General features: G+C 41.1%; 1 protein-coding gene across 2 annotated transcripts in view; it reads left to right on the top strand.

The window, feature by feature from the left end:
* The window catches only part of HTR4 (5-hydroxytryptamine receptor 4), a 224046-nt gene that overhangs the window by 180211 nt on the left and 22349 nt on the right, over positions 1-21486 (top strand). Inside the window, exon 7 of one of the 2 annotated variants that reach the window (XM_004384919.3) lies at positions 9174-9614. The exons of the other annotated variant lie outside the window; for it this stretch is intronic. Coding sequence (XP_004384976.1) covers positions 9174-9264 — 91 coding nt within the window. The 3' untranslated portion in view covers positions 9265-9614. Of the gene's footprint in view, positions 1-9173; positions 9615-21486 lie in introns of those variants that run through there. 2 annotated transcript variants of the gene reach the window in all.

Raw genomic sequence — 21486 nt, forward strand, 5'->3', positions numbered from 1 at the left:
TTTTCCTCATGTTTGTCAGCTTTTTGCCTCAACTCTTGGAGAATTCTGAGTATTAGAGATTTGAATTCCCTATCAGGTAGTTCTAGTGCCTTTTCTTCCACTGGAGAGTCATCTGGTGTTTTATTTTGGATGTTTACTGGATCCATCCTGTCCTGTTTTTGTAAACGTTTTGAGATTGTCTGCTGTCTTCGGGGCATTCAGTAGCTATTTTTCTCGTTTATTGATTGTAGATTTGTTTGTTTCGCCCTTTTTTTTTTTTTAAATTTGACTATGTTTGTGCAGGCAGACTGTGTGTTCTTTGTTGTTTGCTCGTCTGTGGGCACAATACTTTTCACCTCCTTCTCCAATTGGCAGTGTCAGTCACTCTGATATGGTATGGCAGGGAGTTACTGGGACGGGTTGTTTGTGGTGCTTTCTACAGCCAGCAGGGTGGGTTGGTAATCAGTGCAGGGCAGAGAACAGAACATTTTATAGACAAGAAAACTGAGGCTGGGGAAACTTAAAAGTTGACTTAGGGTAATGCAGATATATGAGCCAAGGGACAAAGATGAGAAACCAGATCTCAAAACTCTTAGCCAACTTCTCATTTATTCCTTCATTGATCCATTCATTCATTATTTTTTAACTGAGTGCCTAATATGGTGCAGGCACTGTGCTAGGCACTGGGGATACATCAGCAATCTAGATAAGCAATGTGTCTGCCATCAAGAAGCTCACAGTCAACATTTTACCATCCCACTTTTCTTTGCTCCTCCAAGCTCTGCCTTGTAAGCCATTTAAAAAAATTATCTCCCTTGTCAGTTTTGCAACCACTCTTGAAATGACAGGATTGTGGCTTCATACACCATCCTGGTCTACTTCTTCTGGATTCAGTCTGATTTGTCTATGGCTTTCCAAAAGGGTGGGCTGTAGAATTGAAATCAAGGCTAGTCACATACTTTTGTGGTTTTAAGGTGCCTTTTCTCTGACAGGGCTGCTAATTATAATTTATTTAAAACTGTTTTTTTCTACCTCAGATTTTCTTTTGGGGCTTTGTGTGTAATATGTTCTTGTTGTGTGCCATCAAGTTAATTCCAACTCACAGTAACCATATAGGACAGACAAAAACTGCCTCATAGAATTTCCTAGGCTGTAATTTTTATGGGAGCAGATCGATAGGTCTTTTCGCCTGTGGAGCCACTGGTGGGTTTGAACGACCCGCCTCTCAATTAGCATCCAAGTGCTTAACCATTTTGCCACCAGGGCTCCTTTGTTATAATATAACCATGAAGAAAGAGAAGCTGTTTCATGTGTATCATTCAGGAAGATGGAAAGGACATACAGGCATGTGGGGTTTTAAGTTGTAAATGCCAGCTGGATTGGGTTGTAATAGAATAACCTTAGGCAGTACAGTATGGTTTGCAGTTGGCAGATAGTGAAGGGCATGTCAATTCTGTGTTGGCCTTCCCAGTCTGGTTTTCCCAGTGCATTTCCCTCAACTCTGCCCCCCGCCCCCCACAGCCCTGTTCCCACCACTTTACCCCCTATGCAATAGGCATGCAAGATTGGTTAGCTCAAATAAATAGTGAATTCTCCTGCCTCAGGACTATTTCTGCAGCCTCGGATGCTGTTTCTTTCCTGCCTGGTACAAGCCTACTCATTCCTTGAGGCGTGGTGCTAATATGAACTCTTTAAACTTTCCTGATCTCACCCCCTCAGTCTCCCACAGAAATGAATAGTTTCCTCCACTGGCCTCCTTTACCACCTGCTCCTCCTTCTATTAGAAGCTCAGCTCACCTCCATGGTACCTGAAGTACTCTTTATACACCTGACATACTCTCAGCTCACCTGGGCAGATTCTCAAGTGCACACTGCTTTCCTACCTGCATTTCCTAGGGGTGGAGATGCCTGTTCCATGAAGGCGCACATTCATCATTTATAAATAATAATGGTTAAGGGAGGCTCTGGAGTTGGACTGCCTGGATCATATCCTGGCTCCACCACTCCCTAGACATTCGACTTGGGGCAAGTTACTAGGCCTCATTCCTCTCATTTAGAAACTGCAAATAATAATAGAACATATGTGATTGGATTTATGTGATGATTATATGAGATAATCCATGACTTCCTTAGCACAGTCACTGGCACTTGATCAACAATAAATGTTAACTGTTTTTATTATGAGTCTGTAGTTTTAAGGCATTTTCTCCTAGATATGTTTAAGTTTTGTCATACTGAAATAGTTCAGCAGAAAAGGCAGGCAGCCATCTGATCCCCCAAAGACTCAATGTTCCAATGCTTTTATTTGTCGTTTAGGAGCAGTAGGGGACAATGGGGAAAAAAAAATCTCACCAAGGCAATTGGTTTGAACTCAAGGTTATAGGCATATGTTGAGAAATAGGGAAAGAAGTGCATTGGAATCAGAATAAACCATGCCACAATTAAGGCTGATTTGATCTTACATTTTGACATGCTGAGACATGGACATGTCTGCAGCTGGTGATGGAATTAAAGAGCACCTGGGAATACATTTTGTCCAGAGGCCGCAAGGTCGGGTCCTCCAATCTGTGCAAACTCAGCCATCTGGAGTCCTTTCTGCAAGCAGCACAGAATAGTAGAAAGAGCAATGGCCTAAGGTCCTCTGAGATCCTGTATGTTCTTGCCAGGACACGATGCTCTCCACAATTCAGTTTTCTCGTCTGTATAATGGAGAGATGGAAGAAAGCAGTGTTTCCCATGGGAACTTTTGTCACTTGCATGCTATCATAATTTTTAGCATATCAACATTCTATTTATGCTATTATTTGATTAATATTTGTTTTTAAATACGTTTTTAATGTAAATAAATGTATTTGTAAAGGAAAGTCTGTACCATGACCTTAAATACAAAACCGTATAGAGAAGGTGATTTTAAAAATAAATGCCCGGCTACCATTACTGAATGTTTTGATAAAGAACCCAATAGATGGATCCCGATGAAAAGGAGCAAAATTATGGAACAGAATTTCAAATTCATATGGAAACCAGACTTACTGGATCCACTGAGACTTAGGAAGCCTCAAAACTATCCCATGAGGCCATCATTAAACTAAACAACACTTCAGCCCAATTAATAAAGAATGTTTGCCTTGAAAATTGCGTTCTTATAAAGACTTATCTACATGAGTTCAAAGTAACAACAGTTAATCTAAAGCACAATTGAGAACTTCAGGGGCAGAGAATCTAAATTAATGCTGATGAAACAACATTTATAAAGATAGTGAGAATGATGACACAATGTAAAGTATACAACCAATGTAATTGAACAGTTCATGTAGAAATTTTGAATGGATATATGTTTTATTTATTATAAAATAAAACTCTAACAAAATAATAACACAATGAAAACAAAACAAAGTTACTAAAATTTAACCAGATCTCATTGCTTGCTGTCTTAGTCATCTAGTGCTGCTCTAACAGAAATACCACAAGTGGATGGCTTTAACAAAGAGAAGTTTGTTCTCTACAGTATAGTAGGCTACAAGTCAGAATTCAGGGCATCACCTCCAGGGGAATGCTTTTTCTGTTGGCTCTGGAGGAAGATCCGTGTCATCAATATTCCCCCAGACTAGGAGCTTCTCTGCACAGGAACCTTGGGTCCAAAGGACACACTCTGCTCCCGGTGCTTCTTTCTTGGTAATATGAGGTCCCCAACTCTCTGCCTGCTTCCTTTTCCTTTTATCCCTTGAGAGATAAAAGGTGGTGCAGGCCAGACTGCAGGGTAACTCCCTTTACATTGGATCAGGGATGTGACCTGGGTAAGAGTGGTGTTACGATCCCATCCTAATCCTCTTTAACATAAAATTACAATCACAAAATGGCAGACAACCACACAATACTGGGAATCATGGCTCAGCCAAATTGATACACACATTTTTGGGGGGACATAATTCAATCCATGACACTTGCCAAAGGCCCTGAGCCCAAGGCCTGCCATCCATTGGGCATTAGGATGTTAGAGACATGTTGAAGTCAGAGTGAAACCAACCTGAGTCTTCTTTAAAACAACTAGAATGCATGAAAGAAATACCAAATCCCCTTGCTGGGATTTATTGCTGTTTAATGCTGTGTCTGTCATCTGGCATATCATCTGTGGAATACATCCATGTTTGGAAAACACTGGATCTTCCAGCTTTGATAATTCATTCTGGGTGATCAAGAATCTAAAGACAAATGAAATTGACCAAGGACACTGACTTTTGAGTAACAGAACTTACTGATAACTTAGTGCAAATCTATGTGCTCATTGTTTATAGACAATCAGTGTTTATCAGCTAATTGTACCCAACCGTTGTATTTTTCATCACATGAGGAGCACCTAAAAAATATTGATTTCTGCATATCTCTTCACATTTTTTGCCTTCTTGTTTTCCTGATTCATCAAGTCTTTTCTCATTTCTTCATCTTCAATGTGATAAAATCCAATAATACCCCCTCGTCTACTTTGCTAAAATGGACTGTTTTGGATCTCATTTTAATGCCTCTGTTCCAATCCCTTGTGGATCATCATGGAATGCTCAAGCCCCTCTGACTCACTTGTTCTTTCTCTCTTCTGCCTCCCAAGTCTCTTCCTCTAAGCTCTGCCTCAGGTATGGAGGCATGGAATAACTGGATATCCACCTGCTCAGGGAAGCTCATACTCCTATGTGCATAAGAGTCACCTGGGAGCACTTTTTAAAAATACAGATCATGCCCCCCTCCTATCCTCACTGTCAGATGTCTGCTGTGAACCTTGCAAATCTATATTTGTAACAGGTGTCCCAGGTAATTATGAGGTACATGGTCTCTGGACCACTTTGAGAAATATAACTATTGATTCTTCTACTCCCCTCCCCCGCCTTCTTCTCCTTCGTTTTTCTCTTCTCCAGCTTCTTCTTCCTCTCCTTCTCCTCCGTCTTCTTCTCCTTCTTAAGGACCAGAGGTAGATGCAAGTCTATGTCATTAACTGTTAATATTAAACTTCATTTCAGAACTCTTCCTACCACACAAATGATTGCTGTGTTTCCCAATGGATAGAATTCCTTGCTTGGGAGGCAGAATGCTTGGTTTATAGCCCTGGATCCACCATTACCCATAAGTCAATCCATGCCCCTGCACTGCACTTTTCTCATCTTCTGAAATGGAAATAATACTCTGTACCTTGCCTACTTCACAGGTTTGTGTTGAAGATTAAATGTGGAAAAAAGATATGAAAATACTTAGCAAATTGGAAGAGATTTTACTAAAACTATTAAAACAAGAAGCTGCATTTAAAAACTAGTCTGTTAAAATATTGCGAAAAATTCTTTTTTAATGATGTTTTGCATAAGGAATTTGAGTGGCTCTGCCAATTTCTGATAGCGCATATGCTTGAGGAGAGAGAGTTGTGATCTCATTGCATTTTAAGTTGTGGCATCTCAGCCCCACCCTATCCTCTCCTGCCCAGATACATCTAACAGCTTTGCAATGTAATTTCACAGATTCAAAAATTGAGGTCTTTCAGATTCCTTAGTACAAATCCAAAAAATTATCCTTCCTCTGTTTCCAGCGAAACCTCTTTCCTCCACATGGAATATAAAGTATCAGATACTAACAATAGAATATTAAAAGCCAAATTTGAAGCAATTACCCACAGCTTTGGAGAACAGTCCCACACACAGCTGGTGCCCAATCAGAAGGCCTGTGTCTTGTCACCCACCATCTCTGCTACTCATAGAATCAGAATGTCAGAGCTGCAAAGGATCTAATAGATTATCTTCCCCCTTGTTTAACAAATGGAGAAAATGAGGCACAGGAAAGGTGATAAGTCCCCCAGAGTCACTCATGGATGGATGCTAAGAAGTCATCAGCCCAGGTCCCTGTCTTCTAGCTCCCTGCTCTCATTGCTTCCTTTGCTGCATTATTAGGGTAGTCGTGCCCTTTATCTTCCAACTGGGGCACTGTGGAGAGTGAAAGGGCCCATTCAGTGTTACATCATGTGCACTGAGTGCTATCTATTGGACTAGAAGGATGTCTAGGATGGTGCACCATGATTCTCTGTTTTAACTCTGTCCCATTCAACATTTTTACCTTTAATGAAGACTTAAAAGGCAAATGACACTAAACTGTTAACCAAATATGTCAATTGAATGGTGTAAACAGAGACTATTATGGGAAGACTGGAACATAACATCACCTTGACTTTTTTCTCAAGTCCCTGTTTTGCCCTGTTGAGAGGGAGTTGGCTGTGAGTTGTCCTTGGAGTTACAGGCTGGGCCATTGTCCAGCCTGCTCTTTTCTTTGGCCAGGGTTATATTGATGTAATCTGAATATAAAGGAATAGCACCAGGCACCAAATAGCAATTCAAGAGTGATTACAATCTTTATTTGAATATTTAGAAGAATTGTATGAGAGACCCAAATATAACCTACAGGAAACTTCTCAAAGAACCTCCTGTTTAAAAGCCCCAACTACTCTGGAATCTTCCATACACCTAAACTCTTGGCTCTCTTTAACCAATCTGCCTCCTCTTCCATCTTCTCTCCTAGTTCTTTATTATGTTTATTCACCTAACCCCTCTCTTTGGCTTTATTCTCTCCCCTTTCTCCTGCCTTTCCAGTGTTTCATTTTTATTTTTCACATATTCTCCAAAATTCTGCATCACAAAAAATAGCAGCCAGCCTGGCAAAGATTCTCTTGCAGTGAGCAGGAGAGTTTGGCAGAAAAGAGTTCCATGTTAAACGTCCCAGTTACACAGGGGTTGCAGTAAAAGAAGAAACCACCTCATACTGTAGGCTTCCTGTAGGACTGAAATAGGATATAGCATGTTCCCCTGTACTTATCCGTTTCATCCTGGAGTCCATCATAGTGAGACAAGGAAATGCTGGAGACAGACAGCAGGACTGTGCACTGGACTTAGTGATAGTTCTCAAGATGATGTGTGACAACATAGTGGAACAGTTAAGAGCACAGACCTGGTATCAAAAATGACCTAAATTTAAGGCCTGGGACTGCCATTTCTTAACTATGTAAGCTTGGGAAAAGCATTTAAAATCTCTGAAACTCAGTTTCTCTGTCTGTCAAGTAAATGTAAAATACATGAATTAAGGCAGATAACGCACTCAGCCCAGTGCCTGGCATATGAGTGCTACCCAAAGGATGGTGGTTTTTATTGTTGCTGTAATAGCAAAAAAAAAAACAGGTATGAGACAAAGGGAATTTGACCAATGAAGGATGAAGAATTCTTCCTTCTCTCTTTCCTTCTTCCTTTCTTTATATTTTTCTTTCTTTCACAGATATGTTCAACACATAAGACAGGTAAACATGTAAGAAAGCAAGTAAATAAGTGAGGCAACATCTTGAGTTACCTAGGGAGCTTACACTTTAAAAGGGTTATGAGGAAAATCTGGAAGAAGGCATGTATAACCAAGAATGAGTCAAAAGCTATGCTCAGAGCAAGTAGCAAACCTAGAAATAGTTAAATCTCATTATTTAGGGAAGAAATCTTGCATATCTTGCAACAATGAGAATAGTATTCCAACTGGAAAGAAGAGAACATTATAGGGAGACAGTTACAGTCCTAGGTTGATAGAAAGCATTTAACTGCTTTACATGATTTTAAATCTCAGAGGCTTGAAGTGATTTTAAATCTCAGAGGCTTGAAGGCACTGGTTGATAAGACCACTGACTGGTGCTCTTTGAGGACTGGAGAAATGGTGGAAGCCTGGAGACCGGTAAATATTGTCCCAATTTTAAAAAAAGACTGAAGCTAGACTCCAGAAACTATACACTCATAGCTTGAAATAGACCTTATCAAAATTCTAAGACAGTTATACACAGATAATTTGTGATCAGAGTCACTGTTGTTTCATTAAAAAAAAATAATTCATGCCAATTAATTTAATTATCTGTTAGTACAGATTTACTGACAGAGACCCTTCAGCAAGGTACTGGACAAGGTACTTTCATGGGAGGGTAGAACTCAACTGGTGAAGCAGCCAAGCATACTGAGTGTTGGCTGTCTGATGGGAAGAAAGTCTGTGGTGGTGCTCCATAGTTCTCTGTCTTAGCCTTGTCTTGCTCAAGCCCTTCCCTTGACTGAATAGATAAAAGGTATATGCTCAGCACATGATACCAAACTGAGCTTGGAAGGATCTTACCAGTACATAGGAAACCAGATAATCTATAAATGCTAAATAAGGAGCCCTGGTGGTGCAACAGCTAAGTGTTCAGCTGCTAACTGGAATGTTGGCAGTTTGAACCCACCCAGTGCCTCCACAGGCTGGTGGTCTGCTTCCTAAAGATTATAGCTTGAAAAACCTATGGGGCAGTTCTACTCTGTCACATGGAGTCTCTAAGAATGGAAATTGGCTCAATGGCACCTAGAAACAACAACAGATGCTAAATAAACCTATCTTGAATGTTGAATTTGTTACGATTTTAAATGATCTCAACTGACTGGAATGATCCTAGAACTATAAAATGAAATTTAACTGGGACAAATGGAATGTCCTAGATTTTGACTCAACCAAACAAGTAAAATAAATAAATAAACTGCACCAATGTTGTAAAGAACCACAAGAATTGATAGCTGTTTGTCTCAAAAAGATGAAATATTTTGAGTAGACAGCAAGCTCAGTATAAGCCAATAGTATATTATCATTGTCAGAAATGAGTTTACTTTTTGACCACATTCATGTGTAACCTTGAAGATGAAAAATGCATAATATATGTCAGGCTCACTACAAAGATTGGTGTGTTTTCTTGGTACTGTATTTCAGGAGAGATCATCATAATACGGATTGTTGTTCAGAGGACAGCGTCCATTATGGGAAATAGTCTAGAAACCATAGTATGTATAATGATTTATTAAAGAAAGTTGGAATGTGTAGCCTGGAGAAGAGAAAACTTGGAGGATAGAATTAGCAGAGTGGCCCTGGGAGACACAATAGCTCCACTAGGTAGAAGTTGTAGGAAGGCAGATTTTGGCAGAACACTAATAAGTTATTTAAAATAACTGAAGTTGCCCAAAAATGACAATGGTCTGATCTGTCCCTAGAGATTCCTAAGTCAACGCTAAACAACCACCCATCTGCAGGGTGTCAAGGGGTTTCCTGCACTGGGTGGGTTCTCATCACAAGATGATCTGTGACGTCCATTCCAACTCTAAGTTTCTATGATCTTCTCCTCTCTCCAGGGATGCAGTGGAGTGTGGTGGCCAATGGGAGAGTCAGTGCCACCCCCCAGCAACTTCTCCTTTGGTGGCTGCTCAGCCCAGTGACACTTAGGCCCCTGGGGCAATGACCCAGAAGACAGCTATGCCTCCAAGAGAGGGCCAGGTCCTAAGCTGCTGCTTGTGCATGAGTGCATCTGGTGTTCTGGTCACCTGTGCGTTCTGTCGGTACAGGTGCCCCATGCGCAACGGGCTGTTCCTCCAGGATTCCAGCAGGTGGCATTCAAGGGAGTGAGGGCACAGGAAGGCCTCCTATTCACTGTGGTTCTCCTCCAGAGATCCCCCAAGAAGAGATCTTTTAATTTCCTGGCACTTCCTCTTCCTGGAGTCTCTGCCCTTGCCTCACACTCTCTTGAAGTCCCTGACATGTTCCCCTTACTGTGCCTGCTTTGTCTCACTTGTGTTCCAAGCACGATCATTCACTGTGTCCTATCTCAGTCATAGATGTCTCCAAATACACCTTCTTTGATGTGTCTGCTCACAGGCACTGTCAAAACACATCCTCCTTGTGTCTGTCTTTGTCAGAATTGTGTTCCAACGTGTACATTACTTGCTTGGTAAAGTCCATCACAGCCATATTCAAACTACTCACTGTCTCATCTTAGCCCTGTTCTGTACCAGACACTAATACCCTTTTCTCCCCATATCCGGGTCCAAATGTGTGTCTTCTTGGCCAGCCGCTGTGTCAGTCACAGATGTCCACTTGCCCTTCCTATGTCCACTTCTCTTCAGGACATGTTCCATTTATTTACCACGAAAGAAACAGGGACAGAGATCTGTTGGAGAGAAATGGTCTCCACAACAACCCTGGAAGGAAGTGGAGACAGACAGCTTCCCACCACTGCCGTGGTTCATGGTCGCAGACCTGCCTGTTCTGAGATGCTTCCTTTCTTCTCGGATTAGAGTATGGCATCTTCTCCCAGAGAGCCTTGGGCAGGGCTGGCTGCAACATAACTGTGTATTAAAAGACTTTTGAATATTTTCCCTGAGCTTGTGATGAAGCCCATGGAAACAATTTGAAACCCTTGCATCCTGTTGATCCCAAAGGAGAAAAGGCCACACTGTAGAGACTTGCAGTGTTTCAGGTCAGGACCAAGCAGTGATGGGAGGAGCAAAACAATGCTTGGCTTGAAGTCAGAGAAATTGAATTCTGGCCCTGGCTCTGCTCCTAATATGCTCTGGGATTTTGACCATCATCCTTCCATCTACATGTGTTGACTGATGTTTGAACTAGATGATCTCTAAGTTCCCTTTCCATTTCTTGGACAACAGGATACTGCTACAGCCATCAGCTACCTCGAAAAGCCTTGGCCTGCCTGTCTTTTGGCTTTGTTTCAAAGGAACTGCACTCCTCATTTGAGCCTCCCTGACCTTGCCAGTTTTACCCTTCTGATTCTCCTGGATGTACTGCATTCAAAGTTGCGTCCCTCGCTCTTGCCAACTGCCCCAGAGCAAAAGTTTCAGGAAGGTAGATGCTGCCACTTCCCTGAGCAGTGTGTTCTTGGCTGTGATTTGAAAGCATCTCAGGACTTTACTCTCTCTCTCTCTTTTCTCCTGCTGCTTAAGAAGTGTCAGTTATCATTTCTGTCAATGTTTACTTTAGCTCTGGAATCAAACCAGACAGGAAAGAGACTCTGGGTGGGAAGAGAAGATTGCCCAAACCATCCAAATGCCAAAATGAAGTATCTGTCATTTGAAGGCTTAGTTTTGTTGGAGAGAAAGTCATGCCTTAGGGAAGGAAAAAGAGCCAGAAAGAGAAATGTGATTTAAAACTCCTGTATGCTGTTGAGAAATCGCTCTCCATTGCTGTAAATGCTCTTTGTGTGGGCCGGGACTCTTACTCATCAGTGGAGCAGATTAGACTGGGGATCTTTCCTGGTCAAATATGAAGGAAGCTTATTTCAGTTCTAATTTCCACCCTGAATCTATGGCTGGACCAATCCCCTTTGCTTTTTCAAGTCACTGTTCCCCTCCCATTACTGGGTGCAGGACTTAGGAGACAACCACCAGTTTGAAGATGGTCCTTTTCTATTATAAAGGAGAGAGCAGCAAAGTTCTGAGTCCCACGGTTCTGAGTCTCACTCTGCTATGGCTGCCCCTATGCCCTCCCCACTGTGTGCACATTGGCAAGGATGGGCATGGCAGAGAAGCAGCACATGAACGACTCAGTTACTGACTTAATGTGTGACCTCAAACAAGTTGCTGAACCTCTCTGGTCCCACAGAGAATCTCTCCTGCCTACTTTAAAAAGTTGTCGTGTGGATAAATAAGATAATTTTTGTGAAAACATTCTGTAAATCATAAAATGTCATTCTGTATGTTTATTATTACTTTGGATGCTTGTATAATCTCTCCAGAGCTCTCAAGCACTGAAAATTTGCTCACCAAGAGGTGAACCAATTTAGAAAATGAGCTTTTAATGTTGAAAAACAATACCAGATTGCCCAACATACATCAACACTGCAAATGTGTACATCATGAACACTCTGATTTGAAGAGATTCTGTTCTTCTTGAAGTAAAGGGGTGGGTGAGGAATGATAGGGGACTACAGGCTAATTCTGGTAAGAATGAGTCTAACTTTTCATGTAACTTCAAAGTCACATGGAATAAATTCACACACCTGTTTGCCATGAAAAAATTTATTTGGAGAAAAAAAAATCTGAGCCATGGAAATTATCTCCTGCCCTGTAAATTCAATACATATATCTCCTTTATGGAAAAAAATTTCAAACATTGACCAAACTATGAATGACCAGCTGACGAGAGGGTGACATGAAGAGCCTGCTAAAATACAGAACCAAATAACTTCTGAGACGTTTTTCCTAATCTGGTAGTCTGTAAAAATGAGTGTTATTTATGGTTTACTGTTATTTTAGCTCACACCTCAATTTTGGTTTACATTTTTAATAAAGTAGAATTACAAATGGAGCCACTTATACAGTTTATAATGCACTGAGTCTCCTTGTGCAATGGACGTATACAGTACATGAGTGGTCATTCTATGGAACATGGAACACAATTTTATAATTGTGAAGGATTATACAATTTAATTGTGGCTGTATCTTTGTTTCTATGACATGGGTTGTTATATCTATGCTTTATTTCAAGCTGAGGTTTTGAAGGTATTAGGATTCTCAATTCTAACTTTATTTCTATGGAAAGAACCCTTGACTTTATGATGGTTTATTTTTTGATGCAGTCCCCAGAAATGTATTCTGGGGAAAAAACAGGAGCCTATATAGAGTTGTTTTTATATTGATAAATTCTATTTATTGATAAACATTAATGTATTATGCATATGTACAGTCTTAACATGTGTATATAAATTATATATTGAGGGAAGTCTTAAGTTCTAAAACTCATAACTGAATTTTGAAAACTGAATAAAATGCCAAAGTCAATCACCATGCTTCAATTCTGTGGGGTTTCTCCATAATCTCCAGTAGCCTAACCCATCCCTCAGAAGGGTCATATGAAGCTGGAGAATTTTCTGTCTCTAGTATCACGTTCTCCTCAAGATAAAACCAGAAGGCCAGGGATCCTGAATAACGTGATTCTACCACACCGTCGTCAAGACCTCAAGCATTAGGACAGAGCTTATTGACATGGTCACCTCAGAGGCAGAGGATGGGGACCAAGCCCAGCCACTCTCAGGGCACAAATCCCGGGAGACATTCAAGGCAGCGTAACAGCTGTATATCCAAGGATCTTGGATTGAGATTATTAAGCATATGTCTCCTTGTTGAATCCTGCTTTGGCATCATGAACCACTCAGGAGCCTGGAAACCAGCCCCTTTGATCTGCAGCCCCTGGGATGTTGGGCTCAGGAAAAAAATTTAAAAAGCTCAGAGTATATGTTAATGAAATCCAGGCCCCATCTCTTGTGAGTGTAGGGCAGTGGAAAGATCCTTGTTACCAGTTAGGAGGCAGGATACTAGTCCCAGCTCTTCTATTGAACTCTTGGGGCCTCCACCTCTCACAAATAAAATGCAGGGGTTGGACAGGACTGTGATTTTCGAAGCAGAATCCTTTCTTCAAACATGTATTTACTTGGCATCCTATTGCACATAAAAGTTGAAACAGGATGAAAAATGGGTAGGTCTGGATCCCCCATCTCAGATCATTACAATCCAAGCCCTTGAAAGAACCTTCTTGGAAGCCTAAACCTCTGAGCAGCTACACCAGGAAATCTCCTGTAAAAGTCTGTGATGGTTCTTGTTTTTCCCCCACCTTAGTTTTTCAGAAGTGGTGTCCATAATACTCTTGTGGGCTATTTCTCCAGGTGACAATTCTTTCTTCAGAATCACATCTCCCACTTACCTACAGATCCTCTTTCTCCGTACAGAAAATGTCCCATCTCCTGGAATTTCCATCCTAGAATGAAAACCTGAGCCTTCACCCCCTGTGAAGCATCTGCTATGTTGAGGCACAGTACTAGACCTCTGAGACCTCTTGCAGAAGCCTGTCTCAGGACTAACGTTGACTTGGGAGACTGTGTGCTTCCTTGATTTCTTTCCATATTGTCTGTTTTCACTTTGGAGCAGCCATTCTTCAAACTCATCCAAGGAGGAGCAACTAGCATTTAAGAGCTTGGCAGCACCAAAAGGTCAACGGTTCAAATCTACCAGCCACTCCTTGAAAACCCTATGGGGCAGTTCTACTCTGTCCTAGAGAGTTGCTATGAGTTGGAATCAACTTGACAGCAACACGTTTGTTTGTTTGTTTTTGGTTATGTGCTAGGTAGGACTCCATAGGTGGCGCAAAGGGTTAACATGTTCAGCTGCTAACCAAAAGGTTGTTGGTTCAAGTCCACCCAGAGGCATCTCTGAAGAAAGGTATGGCAATCTACTTCTGAAAAGTCAGCCATTGAAAACCCTATGGAGTACAGTTCTACTCTGACACACATAGGGTCGCCATGAGTCAAGTCAGCTCAATGGCAACTAGTTTGGTTTCATTTTCCTGTGCTAGATGGCTTCTATTTGTGATACAGGTTTAATTCTCTCAACAACACTACAGTGTTCAGAGAAACAGAAATTTTTTGAATACCTGCTATGTGACAGGCCTATTGACAGAGGTACATACATAAACAAGACTGACAAGGTTTCTGCTCTCATGGAACACACACTTCGGTCAGGAAACAGAAAACACACAAGGGGACATATATAAATGAGTTAGATAAGTTTCTAAAAAAAAAAAAAACTCGTTGTCATCGAGTCGATTCCAATTCATAGTGACCCTATAGGACAGAGCAGAGCTGCCACATTGGGTTTCCAGGAAGCAGCTGGTGGATTCCAACTGCCAACCTTTTTGTTAGTAGCTGTACCACCAGGGCTCCTAGGTAAATTTACATACTGGCAAGTGCTGTAAAGTATATAAAAAATAGAGATGGAGCAGGGACATATACTGTTAGCTGGGTGAATCAAGGAAAGCCTCAATGAGGAGGGGAGCCCTGTGACCTGGGACAAGAATGATGAGTAGTCAGCCACACGTTAATGTGGGGGATATCATTTCAAACAAAGGTAACAGCTAATGCAAAGACTCTGAGGCAGGAATGAGCTTGGCATGTGAGGCTGGGGCTGGTTGGAGATGGGATCAAAGATTTAAGTAAAGACTGTTAATAATTCAGTAGCATTGGATACCTTCATACGTTACTTACTAAGTGCCAGGCTTTATGAGAAGCAGTTTACATTATGTCTTACTTATCTAGTGCTGCTAATACTGCAAGTGGATGGTTTTAACAAACAGAAATGTATTCTCTCACAGTCTAGGAGGCTAGAAGTCCAAATTCAGGGTGCCAGCTCCAGGGGAAGGTGTTTTCTCTCTATTCGCTCTGGGAGAAGGTCCTAGTCATCAATCTTCCCCTGGGTCTAGGAATTTCTCAGTGCAGGGACCCCAGGTACAAAGGTCACACTCTGCTCCGGGCTCTTCATTCTTGGTGGTAGAAGCTCCCTCACCTCTCTGCTTAATTCTCTGTTTTATATCTCAAAAGAGAATGACCCAAGATACAACCTAATCCTGTAGATAGTGTCCTGCATCATTAACATAACTGCCTTTAACCTTGCCTCATTAACATTATAGAGGTTAGGATTTACAACACATCAGATCACAAATTGGAGGACAACCACACAATACTGGGAATCATAGCCTAGCCAAGTTGACACACTTTTTGGGACGATACAATTCAATCCATAACAGGCTCTAAAACACAACTCTGAACATGCCATTTCCCTGATGAAAAACTCTCCAGAACCCCTTAATGCCTTCCAAAGTCTTGGTGCTCCTAAGATTTCCTGCCGGTTGCCATCAAGTCAGTTCCAACTCATAGCAACCCATGTTTCCTAAGTCTACTTTTTTACAGTTTTTCCTCCAGTTACTCCTCTTCATCCCATCAAAGCAAACTACACACTCTGTGTTCCATTCACTTCTTCTTGGCATTTGCACCTTCCGATTATTGGCCCTGGTGTTCTTTCCACTGGGAGCCCTACCCTCCCCCAGCATCTTTTGCATGGCCCATCCCAAGTGACACATTCTACTTAAAGTCTTTTCCAGCCTCCAGAACAGCATGAGGTTTCTCATCTATTCCAATCCCAAGCACTTTATTTATTTATCTCCTATGACATTTTGCTGTGCTTTCCAGTATAGTTCATTAATTACACCCATTCTGAGCATCCATATCAGATTGTGAGCTCCTTGAGGATAGCAGCCAAGTCTTTTTGATGATCTTTTTTTCTAATGCTCAACATAGGTCTCTGTGTACTGGAGCTGTCCAATAAATTCATTGAATTTACTCTTCTGGAACAATCTGGAGACTTTCATTGTTTATGGCATCTGCACTGCACCATCCCACTTAGCTCCTCCAGCCTCAGATCTCACTGCTGCTCTGCCATTTAATACTCCACCCACTGCAAAAGCTGCAGCCTTCTGATAAGAAGAATATCTTTCTGTGACCGTTCTGAATACAGTCAAGAAGTTTATCATATTTCTTGCAAGTAGCAAAAGGATTAGAGTTTTAATATACCATTAGTTCTCTGGTTTATGGCAAGTTTTTTTGTGTTTTGGTTTTTTTTTTTTTTTTCCTTTTTCAGTTCATGTCTGTCTGTGGAAAAGAAAAACTTAAAGTTTTGTATTTATAGATAGAATGCAAAAAAAAACAAATCAGACTAAAGTTGTGCGAGTTACTTGACATTGTATAATCCTAGAGAATATTGGACATCATTTTCCCAATAATGGCATTTATCAAGACAGCACAGAGCAAGGAGTGAAAGAAGGGTGGACCAGTCCAGGGAGGCGGAGTGGACACAGTGAGAGTGCCCAGGCAAGGGTGTAATATAATATGTTCAAAAGATGTCAGCAAATGCCCACTTTTTCCCCCACATCCTTACTAACTTACTGTGTGACCTCGGGCAAACCCCTACCCCTATCTATCTTCAGTTTTACCATCTATTAAGTTGAGAAACTTTCTGTGGTTGAGAGCTTGGGCTTTGGCATCAAACAGACATGGACTTTTACCCAGGCTCTACCAGTTATTGCTTGTGGGACTTCAGGCAAGTGTCTTAACTCTCTAAGCCTCAGTTTCTTCTTTGCAAAAGAATAATAATACTAACCCATTCCCCAGAGTGTTGTGGTGAGGCCTCAAGGGGTTAAAGCGCATACCCAGTGGAGCACCGTCCTTGGCATGCAGTAAGTTCTCACTGAAGTGTAGCCGTTACTATTATTACCCTGGATTCCATGACATTTGAAATCTAGAAGCAGCATGCAGAGTCATATGGAAAGGATGTTAAGAACTCTGGGGCGAGTAAGTGGTGGACGTGGCAGGCAGTGATTGTTTCTCTGCCAGTTGTCTAATCTGAAAAGGGGGCAGGCTAAAGAGACTAGTCAGGAAAAGATGGAGATGGTAATGGATGTGGCTGTGGAATCAGAGGAGAAACATATACACGATGAGCCTGGGTAGGAAGTGGAGTCTAGTTGTCATTTGGTTTCTTATTATGGGACTCTTGGGCCATATCTCTGTTGGCCTTTTCCAATTCATGAGTCTCATAAACAATAGTCAAACCTCACCTTCTATGAGGGTAAAATGACACATATTTATTGGGCATCTAATATATGGTAGTACTGCCTGGACACTTTTCATATCTTACAACGTTTAATCCTCAAACTGGCTAGCTGTGTATCTTTGGGCAAGTTACTTAACTTCTCTGAGCCTCAGTTTCTTCAATGGTAAATAAAGGTGTTAGCACTCCCTAATTCATAAGGTTGAGTGATTTAAATAATGTGGTGTGTATGATAGCAATTAAAACACTGCCAGGCAGATAATTGGTAATTTATATTATGTAAAATGAGGCTTACTAAAGTGAAGTTTCTGGCCCAAGGTCATACAAGTAATAAAGAACAGAGCCAGGCAAACCTAGATCTGTCTATCCTGAGAGTTCTTACTCTATTTGTCTGCCTATCTAGAAGGTTAAAGGCAGAAGAAACACCCACAAATTTTGTAGCGGCACTCCCCCTGAAATAAGAAGACATTTTATAATGCCTCTGAATATCCTGGTAGCCTTAGACGAATGACCATATAAAATTAGTCTAGAATCTTGGAAGAAAGGGCAGACATTATCTGTACTTTAAACAACTTGGTTGAAATCAGATAATTTAATTTCCATTGAGTCTCTCTTAGTATTAAATGCCATTAGGGGCTTATGTCATTTCATTCTAGCCTTAGTCTCCTGAATTAGCATGGTGATCATTAGTATGTGGTCTTCTTGTCAACAGTGTTCAAATGGGGCCCATATGCCACTGCCTAATGATGAAATTCTTGGCCAGAACACAGATCACCCCCCTCCACCCCACATTCGTTCTACAAAGCCTTATAGCAGCCTCTCTTTATCATCCTTAGGAACTTGCCATGGGGGACACTGTGAGTCATCAGTTACTAAGGTTTTGTCATTTCAAGTGAAAAGCCACTGGCTGGCTGGCAGGCACCATTTCTGGTGGGACCTCTTGTCCTAACAGGGCAGAGAGTGGGTAGTTGGTCTAGAGGATGTGAGTCAATGGAAGGAACCAGGAAATAACAGCCTCATTAGGGTCACCCTTATCATTGCGTCTCCTCTCCTCAGCATAGAGCCTTCTGGAAACATTGAACTTGTAAAGTTAAAAGGCCAACGTCATTCCTGAATTCTGTTTCATCTAGTAGGAGCCCTCTCACTGGAGAGAAGTTTCTATTTATTTTTCGAATTCCCTGGCATTTCTTTGCTATCCAAACTTTCCTATTGTAGCTAATGGCTTCCGTGTGGTAGCTGTATGATGAAAAAAAAAACATGAATTCTGATTCCACCTTGAATTCTGCCATTCACCAACTGAATAAATTCCGTCAGGTTACTTACCTCTCATCCCTGGGTGGTACAAATGGTTTACTCTCAGCTACTAACCTAAAGATTGTGGAAGAAAGGCCTGATGATCTGCTTCCATAAAGATTACGGCCAAGAAAACCCTATGGAGCAGTTCTACTCTGTAACACATGGGGTCATCATGAGTTGGAATTGACTTGATGGCAATGGGTGTGGTTCTTTTGTTTTTGGTATTTACCCCTTTGGCTTTCAAATTTTTCATGAAACAGACTCCACAGCAGTATACATCATAGATACTAAATGAGTTATTTTATTCATTCACTTGACAAATGTCTTTGCGTCTTTGTGCTGTTAGAGGAGAGATACATCAATCAGTTTTGTTCACTGACCTTTGATGGCTTCCATGTTAATGGTCAGAAAAATATATGGTCACAAAAACTAGAAAGCTGTGCAAAAATGTATAGGTCTGGGCAACAAATCCAAAGTATTGCTATTATTATTATTATTGTCATTCGTCCAGTACTCCAGGTGAAAAGTCATCTCTGATTTTTGTACCTTTTATGGCTCTTACATTTATTTACTTTCAAATTCTCTTCCTTCGAAAAAAATTATGTCTGGTCTTTTCTCTCCAGTTTCACTACCACCTCTCAGAGCTAGGTCCTCATCACCTCATACTAGGATAACTATCCACCTTCTATCTCTTTTGTTTACATTCTGTACACACTGTCAAGTTAATCTATGTGTAAAAGCACAAGTACACACAATAATAATGACACTAACAAAGAGAAAAAATAAAGTAACACCCCTAAAATTTTCTGTATTAAACTCCTTTACTCAAAAGCTTTGAATGGTTCACAGGTGCTCGTTGATATGTTGTCCACACCCTTGACAGTGCCCAACTCAGAGTAGAATCAACAAAAGTGGGCCAACTCCAACTTCTTTTTCCAGCCATCAACTCCGTATGTAACGTCCCCCTCCCCTGCTGCAAACCACTAACCAAGCCTTTTCTCCTCTACTTGCCAGTGAATGCCAAGGGCTATTTCATGGACTGCTTTGTCCATGAAACCTAATCCAGCCCATTCTGATCTGCTTAATAAAATTTTCACAGGAACTCAGACCCTGGGGCAACAACCATCATCTCAGTGGATGTTTTCAGACCCACCTACAAAAGAGAAACAGACCAACTAGTTGTCTCAACATAAAACCACCACCACTGCCACCAACAGCAACATTAAATGGACAAAGTAAAAGCTATCCTCTGATTGACAAAGCTCCAAGATTTCATGTAGATAGAATATCTGAAGTGCTGTTGAAAATGAAACATCCCTGTTAACCATCTCAGGAATATAATGAATAATTGTTATTGATTTCATCACCATCCTAATCTTCATTCAAACAAACTTTTATTAAACATCCACTATGTGTCAGGCAGAGTCCCGGGGTGGTGCAAATGGTTAATGTGCTCAGCTGCTAACTGAAAGGTTGGTGGTTCAAATCCACCCAGAGGCACGTCAGAAGAAAGCCTTGATGATATACTTCCAAAAAATGAGCCATCGAAAACCATATGGAGCACAGTTCTACTCTGACACACAAGAGGTCACCATGAGTCAGAACCCACTCAATAGGAACTGATTTGGTTTGGTTTTTATGTGCCAGGGATTGTGCCAGTATTAATGATGCAAAATAACAGGGGGCTTGTTACTGCAATCTCCATGGATCTTATCTTGGGGCTGAGATAAAATGGAAGAGACTGTTTGACTACATACTGTGGCTGCGTTTCCCCAGCTGGCTTCCCTGAGAGCTGGTTAACGCATCCAGCCTGGACTAGTGATCAGTCCTCCAGCTGGGCATGCAGATCCAATTTTAGGGGATGTTACTTTATTTTTCTTTTTGAATGTTGCTGTATGTGTGTAGACCCAGATGCCTGTGCCGGTAGATAATTGGTGAGTTGCTGTGGGCTGCACATGGGTATTCTGAAGGTATAACAAAGCATCTTACTGACAAGGGCTTCTGGAAACTCTAAGACTCATCAGCACACACCAGGAACTTTCCTCTCCCCCTTTCCCTCACTAGACGTAAATCACAGATACTGAAACAGTTTTACTGCAGTTCCAACATTTAGAAGTTATCAAACCCTTTGAGAATCTGTTGAAATCTATTGAACTTTTCTCTAAAAAATTGGATGTATCCACAAAATTTTTAATGTATTTCCAATAGTTCATTCATTCTCTTAAGGCCATCCATAAAACCAAGTTAGAAAACAAAGCAAAAAACAAAAAAACCCTGCTTTATTGTGAGATGGTATATTGGTGGATACATCAATATTGACTTACGGTGAAGTTATAAAGTCAGGTCTACTGTTCTGTGTCTTCTAAGTGATATGTTTGTTTTGAAGTCATATATACAGTCTCCCAATGCCATACTTTGTCAACAGAATGATTTGTCGTAAAGATAATATTTCTTCGCATAATGCCTTTCTTTCCTCCAAGTAGCTCTGCGGAAATTATCTCATAAATTGTTACAGGCTCCCAGAAAGCTAAAGGAAAATGTCATTGCCTTCATTTATAGACTCAAACGCAAGATCCAGAAGAGTTTGAGAAAATGGCTGAGATTTCGGGCAATGACTGAATCCAATTAGAAGTAAGAGTCATTTCACTCATGAGATTTCTTATGTGCTCATATGTGCCAGGCACTGTGCTAGGCATTGGCTTGGCTAACTCTTAGCCCTGCTCTCTTGCCCCCATGTCTATTCCAAGAGGTAAAAAAATATTCTCTTTGGACATTGACTGGGCAAGTCCAGCATCTCTAACTCAGTGAAAATACCCTACATTTTTTTTTTTTTAATATTTTATTGTACTTCAGGTGAAGGCTTACAGAACAAATAGTTTCTCATGAAACAGTAGTACACACGTTGTTTTATGACATTGGTTAACAACCC

This window comes from Trichechus manatus, unplaced genomic scaffold (assembly GCF_000243295.1).
Source record: "Trichechus manatus latirostris isolate Lorelei unplaced genomic scaffold, TriManLat1.0 scaffold00130, whole genome shotgun sequence".
NCBI classification, from domain to species: Eukaryota; Metazoa; Chordata; class Mammalia; order Sirenia; family Trichechidae; genus Trichechus; species Trichechus manatus.